This window comes from Patella vulgata, chromosome 2, assembly GCF_932274485.2.
Source record: "Patella vulgata chromosome 2, xgPatVulg1.2, whole genome shotgun sequence".
In the NCBI taxonomy this organism is placed as follows: domain Eukaryota; kingdom Metazoa; phylum Mollusca; class Gastropoda; family Patellidae; genus Patella; species Patella vulgata.
Window position 1 is genome coordinate 48,423,704 of NC_065880.2, and position 23,442 is coordinate 48,447,145.

Consider the following 23,442-nt stretch of genomic DNA (forward strand, 5'->3'; position numbering starts at 1 on the left):
GTAATCAGCCGAGGAGGCATATTATGTTTCAATACCGACACATGGGGACTTTGTGTTTGGTGAACGCCAACAATCTAGTACATACACTCTCACATCCGAGGACGTTACAAGTGTATATCAATAATATAAATTGAGTGGTTTCAACATTATATCCCAGAACAGGCCCCCTTTGATCACAGGAGCAGTCCATTGAAAGAACATTTTTTTTTTACTGATTCAGCCACTTAAAGTTCTAATTTTCTGAACCAATCTAACTGAGGTCTTACCTCGTGGACTTGACACTCATTGTGGTCTTTAACCTGTAAATAACTACGCTCCCCCCCCCTATCGTTTGACCGCACATGGGATAAAACAATATAACAGTTTATAACTGATGTGTGGTACAATATCGCGATAGAACAGTCATTTATTAATGTGATCAACCTAGAACGCACATTATGTTTTAATACCGACAAATGGAGACTTGGTGTATGGTGAATGCCAACAACCTAGTACATACACACCTACATCCGAGGACGTTACAAGTGTATATCAATAATATAAATTGAGTGGGATCAACATTATATCCGCGAACAGACCCCCTTTGACCACATTAGCAGCCCATTGAAAAAATAGTTTTGTATTGATTCAGCCACTTAAACTTCTAATTTTTAAAACCAATTCTACTGAGGTCTTACAGCCTGTATGTAAACAATGGATGCCTCAAGCGATACCAACTCCCCCCCCCCCCCCCCCAGCTTACATAACTTTTGTTTCGTCAAGTAAATTTGTGATTTAGATTTCAGTGGATTCTGCCAAGCTGTTTAGCATAAGGGGTCGCGCATATACTGACTCGAGCGAGCTAAGCAAGATCTTATTTTCTAACTAAAATTTTCCTTTACATTGTACAGGCGTTCACATTGACTGACACGCGGCCGTTTACAGTAAAAAGTTGCCCAGTAAAATTTGACTGGGGTTCGAACGTTTTTCGACAAGGATTAAATATGGAAGTTGTGGGAAGAATTGCGTTTTCCCCGTGGGTAACGCGACAATGAATAACAATGGCGGTTTAAGCTATCACGGCATTATCCACGTATTTATAGTTTGGTGGTTTTCTATAATCTATAACTGACTGGAATATTTATAGAATGGAAAGTGAATTTTTTTTATAAAGCAAGATCTTCGGATTTGTAGTTTTCTAGCGTGGGCGAATTTGTGATTTGAATCCATGCAACGAGGACAGTAAACAATTCGGTTATATTGTGAAAAAACTTTATAGGGTATTAAGTAGGCCCTATTTATATTACATTAGCTTCTCGTCACAAATCTATATTATGATACTGCTTTTGAACTATACATATATAAGCCTCCGTATTTTCCATAGGGGGAAACGATAGGGGGGGGGGGGCATAGTTATTTACAGGTTAAAGACCACAATGAGTGTCCACGAGGTAAGACCTCAGTTAGATTGGTTCAGAAAATTAGAACTTTAAGTGGCTGAATCAGTAAAAAAAAAATGTTCTTTCAATGGACTGCTCCTGTGGTCAAAGGGGGCCTGTTCTGGGATATAATGTTGAAACCAATCAATTTATAATATTGATATACACTTGTAACGTCCTCGGATGTGAGAGTGTATGTACTAGATTGTTGGCGTTCACCAAACACAAAGTCCCCATGTCAAAACTCGGCGCAAAGATAGTTTATAATAATTTGTATTTGAAAAATATATTATACAAAAGATAATTATTTAGGTACATATTATATCTTAAAAAAATATATCCTTTCTTTTCGGAAAAAAACAATGCCTTTCCAAGTTACTGCTTTGGAAAAGATCATTTGATAATTTAGGTGATCAGCTCTCAACACCCCTTTTCTATGTTATCTCTTCTGAATGAATGGGGTGGGGAGTATACTTAATTAGGCGATTGGGTTGTAGGTTATAACGGCTCCACACCTTTAACGAAAAAGACGAAAGAGAGAGGAGGATTATAGCTAGCGAAATGGTGTAATTTTGTTTCTTGCAGACATACGAGTAAGGTGCCAATACATTTATACCAATCATACTATAATAGCCACATCTACTATATCGTATGCTCGCTCGAATACAGTATTACTTGGAGGGTAAACCTTTAATTGGGTAAATATTTGTTTGTCTTGATTTGAAATTGGATAGCCACAGTGGCTCAGTGAGTCAGACGCAAGCTCGCGCATCAACGCATGGTGGTCTAGATGGGACGAAAAAAACACGCCCCGTGTATACTTTGGCGAGCACGTAAAATATACCGTGTCAGTTGGAATTCAATATAAGAGTAGGCTGTAGAGCCGCTGTCGGGGCAATATTTCCCTCATGGGCACTGTATGGCGTATGGGGAACCACGGTGGCTAAGTAAGTAAGACACTGGCTCGCTAGTCTGGAGGTCGCGAGTTCGATCCCGGTGTTGGCCGAGAAAGTTCATCCAGATTTTCCGGCGAGGTTACCCCTTGTCAGTGGTGCAGGACGGAGGGCCTGACAAGGACAGGGCCTGTCTAGTAGTTCAGATGGTACGAAAAACCGAGGTTCCGTTTACACGTTGCCTTGCACATAAAAGATCCCTCGGCAGTTGGAAATCGATATAAGAGTAGGTCGTAGCGCCGCTGTCAGGGTAAAATTTCACTCATAGCACACTGTATGGCGTATGCCCAACTTCATTAGCCCAGTCGGAGCAGAACAGTAGGACGTTACACCCCATTTCATTTCATTTGTATGACGTATGCCTGTCTTCACTGGTCCTGTCGATGAAGAACAGTGAAACGTTAAACACCATTTAATTGCAATTGTCGAAGGCGACAAATCGACAAAATGAAGGCGGCGATTGTCGATTAGATTTTGTCGACTTGTCACATGCAATTATTTCGGCTTGTCGTGTCGAGAATATAGAATGGCCGCTAACAACCACCATAATGAAGATCTACTCAGAAAGAAATGTCAACACTGGTTTGTTTGTCATTAAACACCAAAACCTTCAAAATTATTCCACGATTTCTACTCGAAAAGCCGACGGATGGGAATTATGTAACAAACAAAATCGCGCTATACGTGGATATAGAGGGGATCTGTCCCTGCTTTCCTATTGGCAATTTCTTTTCCTTTTTTGGTTGGAGGGGGGGGGCTCTCAGATCAATAACCGAAATTCTGTATAAAATTGCAATATTGCTATTGTTTAGTTAGCTTTCCGCTTTATGGGTTCTTTTCCCGCATGGTTTCCCCTTGTCAGTGATGCAGGATGGAGGGCCTGACAAGGACAGCTGTCTAGTCGTTCGGATGGGACGGAAAACTGAGGCCACGTGTACACATTGGCGTGCACATAAAAGATCCCTTGGCAGTTGGAATTCGATATAAGAGTAGGCCGTAGTGCCGTTGCCCGGGTAAAATTTCCCTCATAGCACACTGTATGGCGTATGCCCGTCTTCATTAGCCCAGAGTAGCAGAACAGTAGGACGTTAAACTCCATTTCATTTCATTTATGGGTTGTCATAATACTACACGTTCCCACGATTATAAATCAGACTCGAGGCCTACCCTGACTAGTTGAAATTTTTTAAATATAACTATTATTTTTAAGAATGTTTTGGATATCGTTTCGCCCAGCTGGTCGTCATTGTTTAGAAACAATAAATGTGCAATTTGTGTACAACTGAGTGTCATTTATATAAACTGTCATAAGGTGCACTGAGTATATTAATAATTAAAATAACCATTAATATATAAAAACATAATAAAAGTTTGCATTTTACCCAGTTTCAAATAGCTAAAAGAAATTTATTTTGTTCGTTCTGCACGACTGTCTTTCATTTCTTGCACCAAATTGCCCGGGTTTTTTTATCTGTCTAAAAATCACTACCAGCTTAAAGAAATTTATTTTGTTCGTTCTGCACGACTGTCTTTCATTTCTTGCTTCTCTTTCTCTGAAATATTGCACCAAATTGCCCGGGTTTTTTATTTGTCTAAAAATCACTACCTTTTTAAAAAAAAAAGTCCCCAAATATGTTGTCCTCGATTCGCTTCATGGATAATTATGGATAATTGAAATTTTAATAAAGCCGCGTAATACCGACACTGGTAAGGTATATGAAAGCATGTCATATATTATATAAAAACGTGAAAAGTATATTTGCATTTACCAAGCTTCAAGAACTCCTAACATATCTTTATCGAAAATGTTGTATGCACATATGAAACTGAAGCAAAGAATGTAACAAACTCTTTTAAGAGCGTTGAATATGATAAAATGCCCATTTTAAAGCTAGCGCTGTAAGATATGATATGACATATTTTGTTATTTTGGGTGATAAAACACGTATCAATCACCAAGAAAATAACATTTTTTTACCAACTGTTCAGAAAATGGAAGAAAACTTAATTTAGAGTGATCCTGTATTTGTAGGTGTTTTTTTTTTCAATTCGGTCTAGATTTGTCAAGACAAATAATTCCTGGTAATCTCACCAATTGATAAGCATCTTGTGGCGAGGAGATTTAGGTTGTTGATTAGGTAATCAAGTTTAGTTTGTTGATCATCATGGACGCCGCCGCACGATCATAATATTAATCAGATTGGTGTACAATTGGCTAAAGTATTTATAATATATACGGGGATCACATGGCTAAGTGAGTAAGACGCTGGCTCGCTAGCCTAGAGGTCGGGTGTTCGATTCCTGCATTGGCCGAGAAAGAGGTCCCGTGTACACATTGGCGTGCACTAAAAGATCCTTTGACAGTTGGAATTCGATATAAGTGTAGGCCGTAGTGCCGCTGTCCGGGCAAAATTGCCCTCATAGCACACTGTATGGCATATGCCCAGTTCGGAGCAGAACAGTAGGACGTTAAACCCCATTTCATTTCATTTCATTTATAATATATACTGGCTTTAAGTACAAACGATTTTGATATGACCATTTTATCTGCTCTTAAACCATAGTGTTTTAGATAATAAATCAGACGAATAAAACGCAAATAACGAGAAGACAAACCAAATGTGGAGTGAAATTAATAAAAGCAATATAAATTTTGGGACAGTATGCTAATTTTAGGAAGACTTTTAATTTGTAACAGTCCTCTATATTTGCTCGGGGCAATTACGACGACCATTTCCTAACTCTGTATCATTAACTGACAAGCATAACTGGCCATATAATCCAGATATCCCTTGCAATGTAATGTGAAATGCGATATGAAATCCTTGGCTATTATATTTCTCTACCTATAGAGAGAATAAAAACTGAAATACTACAGAAGAAACTAGTCCAGTTGGTTTTGCGATTTGAACCCATATAAGAATTTGCTACTTTGGAAACAAACTTTGATGAGTGAAACTTGTTCAACAATATGCCACTGAATTTATGGAAAATACGAAGGCTTATACGTGTATATAAGCAGTATGATAATTCAGATTTGTGACGAAATGTTAATATAAATAAAGCCTACATTTAACAGTTACTTAATACCCACTAAAAGAGGACCATTGTGTAATCGAATTGTTTACTGTCTTAGTTACATAACCAATAAATAGCTCGAACAGGTCAGAACATAGAAAGCCACCAAATGCGATGGCCAATAATTAAAAAAAAAACTACCCACATACTACACCCCCACCATGTTGTACTTTGTTTGTTTCGCTTGATGTCAATATTTCGATGGGCAGAATTTAAACTATAGTTTAATGTACACAAGTAACGACAAATACATTCTGAAAATGGGCACTCTCTCAATTAAGTTACGTAACAAACATGGCTTTTAAAATTAGATTTTTACATCTTGGGGTCCTTCCTCCCGAATACAATGTTTTGAGAGGGATATGAAACAAATTTTTGATAGATTAATTTGATATTAGATTGAATTTTCAAGATACTAACTTGAATTTTTAAAACACTAACATGAACTTTCAAGATATTAACTTGCATTTTCAAGATATTTACTTGAAACGAAAGGCTCAAGTCTGTAGAGCGCAAAGGGCATGTATGTTGTTGTTGTTTGTTAGTTGTATTTTACGTCCGCTTCCACCGTGGTGCATGGGGACCTATTCTTATTTAAGATGTGTGGATCAAAATGTTAATAACAAAACCTAGTCTTTTATATTGAGTTCTTTTGTACAATTTGGAAAATAGCTGATCACTAACGTTTGACGAACTAATGCCTAGGTCCCACTGGGGGAAAATCATCGGCGATATGGAAATAAAACAAATTTTTCCCCAAACAACGGAGTAGTCCCGTGAGAAATGGAAGTTAAGCATTCGGGGTTGTCCGGGAGAACTGCGAAAAATTTCAAAGCTTGCATTGGAATTTTTACCGATGTGTTCCCTACTTATCGTGGAGGCATTCCTGGCGCTTTCCAGATGGATCCGCATGGATCGCGATGCCCAGTGGGACCTAGGCATTATATAAAACTAGGCTTAACAGTAACACGCGCTAACAAGTGTCACTACTTGAACTTACGCAACTTATTAATATTTCAATTGTTGATTACTTATTATTTTATCCTTATTATTTCGGCAATAATGTTTTACGTTACGCCAGGTAAAAACTTCGAAAATTCATTCAGAAGTGATATAATGACTAGATGGCTTGATTTTTTAACATCGAACGGCTTTCCTGTACAGGTCATCTGGTGTTTTGTCAAAGGTATGATGATGATAATAGTAAAACTTGCTTTCATTATCGTTGAAATAACAACTTATTTCTCCCATGTGACCATATTATGATGTGTATGGTAGACGTAGATCAACCGAGGACTTGATACGCTAGTTGTCCAATAAACACTAACCGAGGATTTGATACACAAAATCATACTTTTCATTTTTCAGATCACACACTCGAAAGATACACCCTAACTGTAGAATACCGCCTAACGCGGAGCACCTCAGATCGACCCGACATTCAAATGAGATATTAAATCCGGGCTTCTGAACATCGTTATAGTCTTGGATTTAGTTTTAAAAAAAGTCCTCGGTTCAACCGAGGACGTACTCGGTTGACACAGGTCCACGATTAGAAGGTGTGTATTCAGATGTGTGTCCTCGATATACACCATATACAAACGCACACACACACCAACCACCCCTTATTAATCACAGAGAATAGGCAAAAACAAAAACAAAAATCTCACTTCGTTATACCCAACAAAATATCTGTTTTCCTTATTATTATTTTGTTGTCCTCTATACGAAAGTATACGTTATTATAAAGACAAATACCCAAAACGTACTGTTAGTTGAAAGTCTACAGTGTAGGTCCTAATTGGAACCTACGGTTTAAACTTTTTCAAGTAATTGAATTCTCACTTTATTAGAATTTACGACAATGCTCTAGATTTGTGGACCTCATTGATAGAATTCTTTGTTGTAATTTGCCGGGACTGTACTTGGTGGGTACTCGGACATTGATTTGTTCAAGCAAGCGTTGTTGCGAATTCTACCGTATGTACAAGGTATCAATGTTCAAACACTCTTATATTGCAATAACTCATGAGGGTTGGTTATCCTGAAAATGTTGCTTTTTCCCTAGTTTGACTTGGGTTAGTTTACTCTCTTTTACTTGATAGAGGAATTCCTTGAACTGAACACATACGTGATATACATTGCTTAAAGGGGAGGGTGGGGGGTGAGAAATGAAATTGGGTTTATTTAACGTACTGCGCCGCTCCGATTGGGCTAATGAAAACGGACATACGCCATATAATTTGCCATCGTCTCGTATATAAATGTGTCTTTCTAGATCCGCAACGTTTGGCCATGGTTATACGTGATAACTAAGGGAGAGGGGTTTTACATAGTCTAAGCCTATTCCCCAATCCCATTCAGACAACCTGAATAAAAATATTGTTTAAAAAAAACCAAATTTTTTTTAAACCCAAACGACTCAATTTGTATAACTCTTCAATTTAAAAGATTACGTTTGGTATGGAATTGTTATGTTTTCCAGCTCACCCAACGAAAGCTTTGACCCAAAATCTTAAAAATGTTACGTAAACCGGATACGTAAACCGACTCAATATTATGAGTTGAAATTTTCAGACAAGCTTAACACAATCTGATTAAAAAACAGATCCTATTTCTTTTGAGTTTTTTATAGTTCAAAATTTCGTTTTAATTGTCTTTACTATACTAGAATCTGGAAGAGTTGTTTTTATGTGACCCGCGTTCGGGTTGATATGAGGGATTATAGGCTGGTTGGAGAAGGTGACAAATCCAGCTTTGTGGGAAGAAATTCCTACCCAAATGATTTCTTCGTTTTCTGAAACAACTATGTCCCTAGTGTTCCAGAAAAATTTTCCCCGTCGATCGGAGTTGATCAAATTTTTTTTACAGCATTTTTAAATTTTGACCCCCTGGGTCAACATAATGAAACTGAAAACCATTTATAACTTCAAAAATATCAATTTTACAGCCTAGAAATGTATTATCAACATATAGGAAAGTGATACCAAGGATTCCAGAAATGATGTAAAAAGTAACATACGACGTCACCGTGACGTCAGAATACAAAATGGCGGAACTATGACGTCACTGTGATGTCAAAATTCAAAATGGCGGAGACGTGTTTTGAATAAAGCAACAACAGCAAGCAAAAAGACAAGAGGAACATTCTGGTGCTGATGGAAGAACAGTCGCGATGGGAACGTGTATGTTACTTTTTACATCATTTCTGGAATCCTTGGTATCACTTTCCTATATGTTGATAATACATTTCTAGGCTGTAAAATTGATATTTTTGAAGTTATAAATGGTTTTCAGTTTCATTATGTTGACCCAGGGGGTCAAAATTTCAAAATGCTGTAAAAAAATTTGCTCAACTCCGGTCGGCGGGGAAAATTTTTCTGGAACACTAGGGACATAGTTGTTTCAGAAAATGAAGAAATCATTTGGGTAGGAATTTCTTCCCACAAATTTTCTACCTCGACCAGACTATACTACCTGGTTATAATACTAACGGTACCTACTAATACTAATTAATTGCACATGTAGCTTTTTGTAAAGTATCAAGGACCAAACTGATTATCTATCCTTAGGCTAAGCAGAAAATGTTAACCATTGAACTCAGTCAAGGTTTTGAAGTACTTGGTAGAGAAATTATACACCAAGTTGAAACATTCTAGCTCAATTAGCAGGAGAGTTATTGTGTCCCAAAAAGTCTGACGGACAGAAGGACAGATGGACAGGACAGATAGACAGACGGGCGGACGGACAGACCCATTTTAATAGTCCCCATTCTTTTTTTGAAAGGTGGGGGACAACTAAAATGAACAACAGAGTTCAAGGAAAATCACTAATTATTTAGTGTTATAATATATTCAGATTTACAGGGATGGTTTTGTGCAATATGTCTCAGGATTTGTCAATTATGCTGCCTTTTTCTGGTTCTTCAAATCAGTACTGTGATTGCATTTTGGCTAATTGATAAACATTTTGTTCCATAAAACCATCGACCTGTCTTGCAAATGCTATGCCATTTAAATTGAACCTGGAAAGCATATTGACAAATGGTTGAGAGTGGTTTAGAGGTAATAACCATGTGTCTAGCACAAACAAATTTCATTTTTTTTTAACATAATAACCAAGCATTTCAATATAATGCTTGAAGAATACATTTACATGGTTATAGTTATTTTATTATATATCAAACATTGTCATCAATGGCATTATATCCTAAATCCAACATAGACCATGATAATTAATGGATAAATTCAGACAATAATCTCATATACTTGTTTCAACATAATTAAAAGGTATCTACACAATTAACTTTTAAAAAATAGAGTGTAGTGCATGCAGAATTTGTTCCAATAGCTATTACCTAACTAATCCCTTCTACACCTGTTAGTTTGTGGGGCTTTACGTTTTACTATATCACCGAGGGTGATATCAAAGACTTTCACTAATGTCTTTGTATGTTGAACTTTTTAATTAAGTCCCTAGTGGCAACAATTTGATTATATTTTATTGAGTAATTAATTAAAGTTTAAAACTATTGGAGATTAGTGTCTTAAAGATGCATTATATAAGAGCTAAATTTGCCTATTTTGCATCTCTTTCTTTTGGCCTCAAATGTTATATAAATTATTAATCAGACATTTATTCACATGTCGTGACTTTTAATGGGTTTAAAAACAATCGCCATTTAATAATTTAATTTATAAATGGATAATCAAGACTTTGTTTATTATTGTAACTTATCAAAACTTCCAACATTTATAACTTTGGTCAGAATAAAGTAATTTGACTAAAATTTTCAATATATTCATTTTCATTATCTATGTTTAAACTAATATAGCGAGAACTGTCGTGATACATCTTTAACAAACAATTGATATAAATTAGACTAAAATTTTATCATAAGTTAGTATATTTTATTTTATTATGTTGTTTTGCCATGTTAGTTGTTAGTTTATTTTAATGCTATTGCTGATGAAATAAATCATATTCAGATAAATAATGTTGTTCTTCCTGTTTTAGGGAAGTAACTCTCTAGGTTACACATACACTACACTTTTGAACGATTATACATATTATAAAAAAAATCTTGTATGGATTTCAGAGTTACATAAATAGCTATTGGCATCCAATAATCTATCTAATTTATAGATTGGGTCTAAATATGGTGACAACCACTTTTTAAGGGGTTTATTCAAATTTTAAACCAGTTTCAAGATGGACAAATATGAAGAGGAGAATGTAACAAAATTGTGAGTTCCATGTCTTGTCAAAATAATACATGTCATTTTGAGACTAACATATGCTACCTACCATTCAACTATCATGGACCCAAATTTTGAAGAGTAGGAATTGAATATCCAAATATGCTTTTGGATGTAGCTCCCATCAGGCTAAGTTATGCAACAAAATTCAAAAGCCGCCGATTGCAGTAAGCAAAGCTAACGAAAATAATCTGGTCGTCTTGTTAGATGGATCATGCGATCGCAACATCAGACGTTTTGTTGCTGATTGGAGGCGATGTTTTGATCTGAGACAACGTTGCGATGCCAAAACTTCGCTACAAAACTTTAACATACTAAAGTGTTTCTGAATAAAGTTTACGTCGTAAATACTGAATAATAACGATTACCTCGTAAATATTGTATAATAACGATTACCTCGTAATACTTTTGAAGCATTTAAAAGAATGATATTTATTGAGCTAACCCTTACCCTTGTTTATGATACAGAGCAGCCCAATAAAACGTAGCCCTACCCCCCTGCTTTTACGAAAAACATCTTCCTAAAGATTTGGTGACCCAAAAAGAGGACGGAACATTCTTCAAAGGAGAGTGACATAATTAAAAGGATTATGAAGGAGCTTTGATCTGCTTCATTCTACTTCCCTGTACAAATATACCATAATCCAATCACCCATATATAACCAAGATATTAAAACACAATATATAACCCTTTTCACAATTTGTTTTTTCCAATCTTTTAATATCAGCTAAATGTTCGATTGAGATATACATTACATATAATAATAATATCTTTTATTTCATGTCATTTTATTAAATATATTTTATTTCATGTCGTATCATTTACAAAATATGTATACCTAATTAATAAAAAAACAAATATGTCTTGCTTAGAACTATGTATACTGCACAATACTGTCTCAAGAATGGAATGCTTGATGTTCATTAAATATTTCTGTGAATAAATTTAGTTGCAAATATAAGATTTCAAAGCACAATATTACAGGTTCTAAACAATATTAAATGGACATGAAATTGTTGATTTCATCAGACCTTTTTGTACAGTTTACTTGAAATTGTTGTTTTCATTAGATCTTTTTGTGCAGCTTACACAACCTCAAAATCAAATGAATTTTAAATTTTGAGCTCAATCAGTTCAGAATTACCTGAGAAAACACAATTTTTAAAATTTGCTCATTTGTGTGCGCACTTAATTCAAGTTCAGAAGAAAAAACACATCTGACAGCAGTAGATGATTTGCAAGCAAAAGCATTTTAACTTCTATTCGGTTTGAGCTCCACTTCTTTCAGGGTAGCTTACTCTAAGAATTTCATGTCTTTGCTGGCTTATTTCTTTGTTATTGTTAACTTTTCTATCCCACCCAGGGTTCTTAATCCATTTTGAAATGAACCGGCCAGAATTGGATCAAATGAGGTCCCAATAGAAACTGGGTTTTCAAATCTTAAGTTTCCAATCCTTTTAATATACCAGGCTTCAATAAAAATAATTCTTGGTAATTTGTTATGAGGAATATCGTATTCTACTGTATGTAATTAGCACAAAAATAACCACAAATAGGTACACTGTTTGGAAAATTTTCATATTTAATTCACGTACCGGCTTGAAATTCATGTCAGTAATATTCTTGAATAAATACGCTGATACAGCACCATGGTATTTCTTCATAATACAATTTGTATTTTTTTTTTCTAACACGTAACTTTGAAATGTTTTTATTCATTCGTCCATCCATGACAGACACACGGCACAGTGATCACGTGACACCCATAATTGAAATGGCTTTAAAATTATTCCATACGACTATGCCATATAGCTTTCAATAATAATAATAAATAATAACAATATTTTGAAAATGAAGCCTCTGTCAGCGTGTGTATAAACTAAAACTAGAATCGCTGGTTTATTGACCTAATTCCAACAAATGTCACATGTCATCGGGGGATTCGCCAATGGAGATTCATATAATATATTATTAATCACTGTTTCTCAGTGTATTCGGTGTCCCAGGATTATATTCAACTAAGATTTAAATTTAGCTAACAAATGGTCAGTGAAACATAAAATTATGATCCAATTATTTTTTTAATATCTACCGGTAGGCCTACACCTGGAATTCATACGGAGTGTTGATTCTCACTAAGGTATGACTGATATTTCAGCCGACAAGCAAGTTGATTGACTACTTAATTAACAAGTAATAATTAACCTGTTGTAATTTAGTCGAAAGTAGATCGATTTATGATACTCACACCATAGTGGACGGATCATTGTTTTACCAATCGGCTTGACTGATCTTCAAGCGGCTAAAGCCGACAAAAACCAGCCAATTAAGATCCCTGATCCAACCATAATGATGTACCAATATTGGCATATTTGTAAAACGGAAAAACAAAAAATAATACAATTTGTCAATATGCTACTTTAAATACACAAATACACCATTATATCCATTTCACCTCACTTTCACCAAAAAGTTTAGAATATATGAGTTTCATGATTTCTACTTCCAAGGTAGGAAGACATAAACTAAGGCACTAATTAATTACAACCATAAGAATAAATATTCAGTCAAAATTTCATTTGCATATTAGTTCTGGAATACATAAATTAGAATATTCAGAAGACACAAAGTTGAAAGAACACATGAATATTTAATACACAAAGCCACTAAAGGTACATTATGCCTTCTGATTGCGCAGTTTTCAACTTTTCAATGTCTTGTTCTATTTGTTCCATTTCTTTCGTTAAATGTTCGATGACTGTTTGTTTATCTCTCAGTGCCAGAGTCAAGTTTGTTATAAGATGGATATTTTTATCCAGTACTTGTGTTAATTTCAGTTGTTCCTGCATCAATTCGTTGACGACTTGCTCGTGAGTTCTGTGCACATCATAACCATAATATTCATATTGCAAAAGATTTGACTTATTGAAATGTACCGCTATTAACATCATATCTAGCACACAAACCAATAAAAGAATATGCCAGGAACTATACATTTGCAGGAATCCTAATAATTCAGGCATTTTGAAATATATTCCAATACAGTTTTTAGTCAAAAACACAAGTCCTCTTGAATCTTCAGAAAATGTTCTATGGTCAACTAACAGCAAACATCATATATATGTACAGGAAACAGTCAACAACCACATACACACCTTTTCCTACAAATTAATGAATAATTAGCACCATCATATACTTGTTTATAGCATCTAAATTATCAACAAAATTTATATTTACTGGTAAACTAGTAAGCTCCACTTTTCATGAAGTGGTCACAACAGCTTTCAGATGACTGTGTTTTACTAACATTTAGTATTGGTGTTCATACTAAGTAAAATCACATAAATCAATATCTTAAACACAAAATAAAACATTGGCCATTTCTGACTAAGTTCTGTGCCAGCAAATCCTAAAATCCTAAAAGTAAAAAGTTTATGTCTGCAATTTACATCACCGGTATATTAAGCACTGCGAACCAATAAACTATACACTATTGTTCATCTTATTGAGAGCATGAAAAGTTTTAATATATTTTCTAAAACATGTGTTACAGAATTTTAACATTATGTCTGTTTATTGATTTGTTTCCTATGTTGTACTTAAGCAAAATTAAATACAATACAATTCTATTTACTGGTATAATTACAAAATACCTAGAATTTACCTATGATTTCTTCATGTTTAATTTTTTAAAACTTAATTTAATTTCATTTCAAATAAATAAATAGTTCAACATACAGGAAATACTCTAAACACGATTCCATCTCCATTGTAACATATTAAATACTGTATTAAACGCCTGTGTAATTTATCAATTATATACGATAATTATATAAATAACCTTTAGTTGACGGTGATCTTTATGTATAGATGTGGAATAGGTCTATGTATGACATTATCCCAGTAAAAGTATTGGAGGACATATAATTTCTCACTAAAACAGTTGTTTTATAGATAATTTATCCCTGATTGAAATCAAATACTGTTAGACTGCATGATTATTCAAGTACCTTTCAAGCCACTCCATTGAGGGAGTTTGTATCCTTACAAACTAAAATATAGTTTTATTCCATTCAGTATTTACAAAGATATGATGAATTGATATAAATAGACCAGTTCACTTTTTGATGGACCCCTGTTTAATCTGATTTAATCCGACCCAGCAGATTATCTACCATTGACAAATCCAAAAAATAAATCATTTTATTGTTTTCACACAAGCCAAATGATTCCTCATGACGATTATTTCATACTTGGATGTTCTTAATTACATAATAGTAGGTTATTTTACTTTTACAATTTGGCTTAAAGATGCATTATATAAGAGCTAAATCTGCCTATTGCAGATCTTTAGTTTCGCTTCAAATGTTATATAAACTATTATATAGACATTTATTCACATAACAAGCTTATAAACAACTCTCTAGACCCTCGGTTGTCGAAGATTTAAATGGATTAGAACACCGCAAGGTTAAAAGTTTAATGATAAAATGGATAATTGAGACGTCTCAAATAAATGTTGAGTAATGACAATGAAGAATCTATGCTACATCTTGTCAAACCTTCAAATACTCCTAACTTCACTCAGAATAAAGTAATTTGAATGAAATTTTCAATACATTCATTTTCCATTACCTATTTTTGAACTATTGAAGCAAGAACAGCCAGCTCTTGAATGAAAATATATTTTATAGGAATATAAATGTTTATATGAATTAATCATGTCAGCTTATAATACATTACACATTTATTCATGCAATTTCGATAAAGGAAATCTATATGTACCAGGACATATATTTTGACAACTCAAGATACAAGAGAGTGACAGCTGAGAAAGTACGATCAAAGAATATAGATATTCACCGACTAAAATTTACCATAGAATTGACTGTTTTACGAACAATATGACAGCTGTGATTTCAATATTAATGTCTACAAACTGTGCTTATATCTACTTTCAAATTCCTAAGTATAGAACTAAGAAAATCTATAATAATTGGGGTTTTATCAGTAAATACAATAAATTGTATATGAGTAATAAACTACGTTAATTGTTTTTGAACATTTACAATATTTTCTTTAACATTTACAATTCTTTTTTTAACATTTATGAATTTTCAAATTTGATGTAAAAAGATGTACTTTCAGTTTTATTTTAATAATATTTACCTGTATTCCCCTAAATGATGAACCACACAGATTAAAATATCATCAAAACTATTGTTAAATACCTAAAAGATAAATCCATGCTCTGATCGTGTATGTTAACATGTAGTCCTAAATATGAATATTATTCTAGAGTGTGTATAACAGTTTGACATCTATCCCTCAACTACTTGATTTATGTGTGTTCTGATGTCAAGACAAAAGGTGTTAGGCTATTAATTTAAATGCCTTTCATAATATCAACCTAAAACATTCAGGGAACTTAGATGCCTTGGGCTTAGAAAATAATATAACCTCCAGCTACGTTTTCCTACATAATAAACAGGCAAATTACTATTTTTGCAGAATTCACTTACTTAAATTCTATTTCAAATGAAATCACTTACACTAGGACATACAAGTTTCTGAACGAAAAAAAATTAATTTAGAGAGGAATAGTACCGATGCTATAACATTACTGATATGACAAAATAAATATATTTTGCAAATTAGTAGAATTATTTTAGATTGGAAAAAACATTATCTCTGTTAAATGTTATGAAAATATTCTTTGGTTCGGATTAACTCACTGAACTGAACACACATTCTAGAATACAAATAGCATGAATATTTAATGGAAATTTAGAGAATCATGATGACTTAAAACAACTGAATGCCATCTATCAAGCAATGTCAAATAATACAATACAACTTCCTGATCAATCAAAATTTTCAGTAATTGGCAGGCATACAAAGATGACATCTCTACATACTCTATATTCTGTCTGTCGAAATTCAAATGTCAGTTGACTATATAGGAGTATATATACATCAATCAAGTAGGTTTAATTCTGTTTGATTTAACCAAGGTTTGTCAAACATCTCAGGTAGATACTTGTGCACTGCAGTCAATATAAATTCAATAAGTAATTAAACTTAATTCTCTCTTTTACATGCCTACTAAAGAAAAACAGTTAACTTTAAAGAGATTATTGCATTTTTTTAAGTCATATGTTTAAAATATGTTAAAATAAAGCCTTAAAATACATGGCATTTATACAGGCAGTCCCACCTTGCTAAAGAATAATCCTAAATCCTATAATTCACTAGTGTCATTTGGGAAATTGGCAAATACATCATTTTTTTATTTTTCAAATCCAACGTTGGATTTTACAATCTTATTATCACATGTGCCGGTTTGAAAATCCAACGTTGGATTTTACAATCTTATTATCACATAAGCTTCTTAGTTACTAAATCTTGTTAGAACTTTATATAAGTATACCTTGTTTTAGATCATATTATTATTATATTTTTTTTTCGCCAAATGGCAAAATGTTATACCCCCCCCCCCCAACATATTCTGAAATGTAAGTAATGTTCATGACAAATTGAATGCACATTGTTGACCAATGTTTTAATAGAGATGCATTAGATTAAGTGATTCTGTTACTATCTATGTGTTAAATACTCTCTTACTTAAAGTAGAGAAGTTGGTCACAGTCTGCAAACAAAATTCTGTTCCCAAGGAAACTTACCAGGTGTGTCAAAAACAAGTTATATATATGTGTACAGTAGGACAGATCAAGATTTTTACTTGAAGTCCCAAAAATAAATACAGATGTCATTTTACATGTTTACCGGTAATCTCACTAATTTCTAATTGGCATAAACAAAACTATCTGTACAATAAAAGATAGGTTGCCAGGCAACGAAACATACGCCCACAGCAGTTAAATCGTCCAAGCGGTTGACAAGTGGCGTTTTTGTGAGTCGATTAGATTAGGTTTTGATTTGCTAGTACGATTTGGTATGATTTCGATTTGATTAGCTATGGTCCACAAATGTGAAATTTGATAATTACGATTTGGTAAGATGGCTGCCATCACGGTCACCGATCAGAAAAAAAAATTGTCTCTGCTAATTATTGATGACTTGTTAAAGACAAATGAAGGTTATCTACGCAAAAAAGGAAAATGGTTGCCGTTAGAAACAATCTCCTATATCCAACAAGTTCAAGTATTTTTTTGAAAACTGAAGTGACAAAACATGTAAAAAGTGTCCTGAGAAAACCTAGGATCGAGGAATATATTGAAAAAACTGTAAATGAATAAAATTGCTTAGAGGTGATCTAACATTCTTGTGGACTATAAGGTTAACATTAAACACGTCAAACGCGTTTTAAAAAAAACATTTTTTATGGAGAAAAACAACAATAAGCATGATAACTTTTGGCATTAGAGTGTTCACCAGGTTCAACAAAGTGAAACAAGGGCCATAACTCTAGAGGTAATTAACGGAAATTGCTGAAATTCAACTGGCTTTTTCGTTTCACTAATTTAAATAATACGTATAAAATTCACAAAGATCGGATGATAATTTTTGGAGTTAGAGCATTCACAAGGTTCAACAAGTAAAACTAGGGCCATAACTCTAGACGTAATAAACGGAAATTGCTGAAATTCAATAGGATTCTTCTTTTTACTAATTTAAATGATGCATATAAATTTCACAAAGATTGGATGTTAACTTTTGGCATTAGAGCGTTCACATGGTTTAACAAAGTGAAACAAGGGCCATAACTCTAGACATAATAAACGGAAATTATTGACATTAAATAGGATTCTTCATCTCACTAAATGTAAACAACATATATCAATTTTAAAACAATTGGATAACAACTTTTGGCGTTAAGAGTGTTCACAAGAAATTCAAACATGATAGAACTTGAGAGTTAAAGGAGAGGGTCCTCCTTTTTCTGTACTCTAATAGACAGATACCAATGACAGCTAACACTAATCAAGTTTTTAAAAAATACGCACATTTGTTGATGAAATTTTTACCTTATTCCAAGATTAATTAGTTTCAAAATTATTTGAAGACACCTCTGTTCCAAAGCCAGACTAAATTGCATTTGTGATATCACTGGCGGAATCAGTGTGAGCAACTGTCAACTTGAAAGAGTAGAAACATGATAAACTGTTAATTTTTTAAAATAAATATTAATACACAAATTTGACCAATTTTAAAAGTATATAGTGGTGATGCAACTAACAAATATTTTAATTCAGGGTATCACCTGAATGAGGGCACCCAAAGTTTGACTAAAATAGATGCAAGTCTTTGTCATCATTATATATCTTTTGATAGAATAAAGAAACAGTTAACAAATTCTGTATACTCTTTATAACAAAATATTGGCTTACTGTCTTTCTGTGAAAAGAAATGAAAACAACATAGAAGTTATCTGTGTGAGTGTGTGTCATTTGGATTTATTGAAAAATATAAAACTTTCTTCAGTTTTCAAACTACCAAGGGTTCTTTTACGTGCAAGACAACATTCACACAGGACCTCTATCAGATTATAAAGGAACCCACCAAAAAATTTTAGCGAAGGTTACAGGTGGTGCTGGCTTTTCACCATATTCAGTCTAATCGTTTGCAATGGATGCTGAATGTTGACAAAATTTTGATCCATCATATCTTTGTAAAAACTGAAAGGAATTAAACTATTTTTGGACTGATATTTCTTTTAGAGATTCAATTTTAAGATCTTGTAGTTTGCAAGGGATTCTTCAATACCCCAAATCACATCCAGAGGCTTTAATGAATAAGTAAAGAAATAAATGCATATAAATATCACATAGATATTTCTATATATCATAATGAATTTGTAATCAACAAACTTATAACACCTGTGTACACCATTAAAATACAATCACCTTAATATTCATCCCGTTTCTTTCATTATAATATTGATTTTCATACAATATAACTACTATTCAGAAAAAAATCTCCTGTTTCCCTACATACATTTATCTATATCTCTAATTATAGCTTTTATTTACAAACAACATGTGTCACATAAGGCGGAAAAGTAACTGATCCATAATGACAATAATGCAATGTATATGTGAAGTTGGATGTTAACATGACAAGAAATTGATATTCAACATTATAAATGTGCCATTTAGCAATTTTTCTAGTGCCACTGATAACGGACATATATACACCCTAAACAAATACACCTCAAAGAAAAATACTCCCAATACCATCATTTGAATAATATCATGTAAATGCATTTTTACTACTGGTATTTTTGTCACAGATTAAATTTTAAACAAAAAAGATTAACAAAATGACCACAAAATTTTGATTTAGTCAAGGATTTTTTTTTTGTTTTTCTATTTTCTTGTTTATTTGCTGTAACTTGTACGTGTTTCAGTATTGTGCTCCTTTATCTTGAACAACAAGTCCACAGTAAGGTATCAATTCCTTGACTCAATCCCAAAATAAATAGATGAGAGTAATCACATTTTTATAAACATTAAGTCTGAACATACTATTTCAATTAGAAGCAGAGTTATTGTGTTCCAAAAAGTGTGACAGAAAGGCAGACCAACCCGTTTTAATGTCCCTCCTCTTTTTACAAAAAGTAGAGTGTAATTATCTAGAATATTGATTACCATCATGCATAAATTAATCATTGTAGTTATTCACTTGAAAAATACCCAGTACAACTGACTAAATAGCTCTTAATTATTGTTAAGAAGATGATAATTACATTGAGGTCTCGATTTACAAGTAATTCCTTACCAGACTTAAATGTCAACACAATAACTCTGAACATTATGATCGAAGTACCGTATTCTGAATATCAATAGCACTCCTCCATAAGCCTAAATTAACAATCTCTTTTGTACGTTGACATTCCTCAATGTTCCCAAAACTGCCTTACCATTTGATCAAGAAACAAGCCAACAGTGATGTCCCCCCCCCCCTCGAATCCCAAAATAAATAAATGACACATATTAATTGATCGCACATTTATACTAAGTTTCATCACTCTCTATCAGATAGAATCAAAGTTATCTTGTCCCAAAGCATCAAGACATTCACCTAATGAACATCTACATCAACTTTAAACATTCTACCTCAATTAAAAGTAGAGTTGTTACATTCCAAAGTCTTCACCAATCAAATTGCTTATCGCTCCTTAGCCTAAGCAGAAAATTCTCATCATCGAACTTAGTCAAGGTAATGATATAATGAATATATATTCGGAGTTCCATCACTCTCACTTAATTATAACCAAAGTTATCATGCCCTAAAGCATCAACCAATCAGATTGCTTAGCTCTGCTTACAGTTAGCAGACAATGTTTATCATGGGACTCCATCAAGACGTTCACCTAATGAATGCCTACACCAAGTTTGAACACTCTACCTCAATTAGAAATAGAGTTATTGTGTTCCAAAGTCTTGATCAATCAAATTGCTTATCGCTCTGCTTACCCTGAGCAGAGAATGCTCATTATCAAACTTAGTCAAGGTATTGATGTAATGAAACTATACACCAAGTTTCATCACTCTCACTTAATCAGAACTAAAGTTATCCTGTCCCAAAGCAACCAATCAATTGCTTTTTTCTGCTTACCCTCAGCAGAAAATGTTCATCTTCGAAATCCATCAGGGCATTGACCTAGTAAACACCTACACCAAGTTTGAACATTCTAGCTCAATTAGAAGGAGAGTTATTGTGTCCCAAAACATTTATAATACACTAAAATCTGATTAAGAGTAACAACTCATTAAGTAATTATCTGAAAATCATTAGAAATTGTTTGGCTTTTAGTTCTGCCCCATGCAAACGTTTATCAATCTAAAGTCAATCGGATGATAACTTTGGTCTAGAGCATCCACAAGATTTTTCAAAGTGATTAAGGGCCATAACTCTTGTAGTAATTATTGGAAATCGTTGAAAATCAATGGGCTTCTTCATCTCATGACCTTAAACACTGTGTATAAATTTAAAGTCAATCAGATATTAACTGTAGCCTCTAGAGCATCCACAAGATTTTTCAAAGTGATCAAGGGCCATAACTCTGGTAGTAATTATCGGAAATCGCTGAAAATCATTAGGCTTCTTTGTCTCATGACCTTAAACACTGTGTATAAATTTAAAGTCAATTGGGTATTGACTTTAGCCTCTAGGACGTCCACAATTGCTTGTGGACGCCGGACGGACGGACCAGGGTGGCGACAATATACGACTACATTTCAATGTGGGCGTATAAAAATTCATCAAGAAATTTGGCTGTATTGCATTCCCGGAAACTCGGGATAACTCCAGAACAGAAGGTCGTGGAATTATGAGAATCAATAGGTTTCATCAAACTACAAAGCTCACATTCTTTGCATCAAATGTAGGGGTCATCAATCAAGAAGTTTCAATATGATGCAATCCAAAATTGAACTTATCCAACCAACATCTTTTGGTCCTTAACATATATTTCAGTTACACAGGATAAAAATTGTGTCCTCTAGAGGGTCTACAATCTTGTTTTATGTTTTATGTATTAAATGCTTTGCAACCATTTAAGTAAAGGTGATGGCAATTTTAAAGGGAAGTTAAAGTCTGATTACTACTGAATTCAATTTTTAATTGTAATTATATATTTGAACATTAATCAAAATCAAATAAAAATTGTGATTTTCATTCAATAAGGGGCAATTAAGTTTCATCTAAATCGGACAGAAATTGTGGCCTCTAGAGTGTCCACAAAGAAATGTGAAGGGGCGGTTCAGACGAACAAGAAAGACAACATAATACGCTCACATGATAATATGAATGTACAAAAAATAATATATCATAATTTCAATCATCTAGATACCAAATCAATAAAATTTGTTGTTTAAAGTCCTATATTTAATGTCAGTGATTTAAAGATAATGGTACATTTAAGAAATAAGCATTTGTATTGCTCATTTAATTATTCATTCTGGAATTAAATAAATGATTTTAGTTACTGTATTGCATGGACATTAGTATTTTATTAGACCAGGTGTTTATATTCTCTTGGGGTATAAATCGTAATTTGGAAACAGAGCAATGTGCTAATAAAAACCTGAATAAAACACCATTAATCCTACTGTTTTACACGGTTGCATTTTTAATGTCTAGATTTGATTTTGTGATAACCAGTGAGACTTAGTTGTAAATCACATAAAATAACCAATCTGATATACAGTCAAGAACACCTTAGGCCATACAATGTTTTCTAAAAGTCAAATAACAAGATATGCCCAGATGGACAGAGAACAACCTAAAAAAAAAGAAGCAAATATTCTTCGTACCATCAGGTGCCATAATCCAGAAACCCAGATCTTTGGGATATAAACATATATTTTAATTTTCATCAAAATCAGATAACCAGCGGTTGCCAGGCAAAATACGCCCACATTTTGTAAGAGATGGATAAATAACAAGCTAAAAAAAAAAGCAATTTTTAATACAATCAAGGGTCATAATCCAAGTAGTTATGGTCTGAAATGTGCGAATATCCAAAGCGACTGAGATATTTGAGATGAGATATAAAGATATATTTCAAGTTTCATCAAAATCGGATAAAAATTGTGACCTGTAAAGTTTTCACAAACAAAATGCGAACGGACGTGGGCGTATAACAATGTAACCAGCTAACACGTTTTTTTTTTTTTGTGCACGATCAGGGGCCATAATGAAAATATGAGTGTATAAAAAGCAATAGGGTCCTTCCTAAAATCCTAAAGAATAATTCCACCAATCAA

General features: G+C 33.5%; 1 protein-coding gene across 2 annotated transcripts in view; it reads right to left on the minus strand.

Annotated features, from left to right (window-relative positions):
* The window catches only part of LOC126811919 (activating signal cointegrator 1 complex subunit 3), an 86,313-nt gene that overhangs the window by 25,262 nt on the left and 37,609 nt on the right, over nucleotides 1-23,442 (minus strand). Inside the window, exon 31 of one of the 2 annotated variants that reach the window (XM_056099144.1) lies at nucleotides 13,681-13,869. The exons of the other annotated variant lie outside the window; for it this stretch is intronic. Within the exon in view, the coding sequence (XP_055955119.1) occupies nucleotides 13,822-13,869 (48 nt within the window). The 3' untranslated portion in view covers nucleotides 13,681-13,821. Of the gene's footprint in view, nucleotides 1-13,680; nucleotides 13,870-23,442 lie in introns of those variants that run through there. 2 annotated transcript variants of the gene reach the window in all.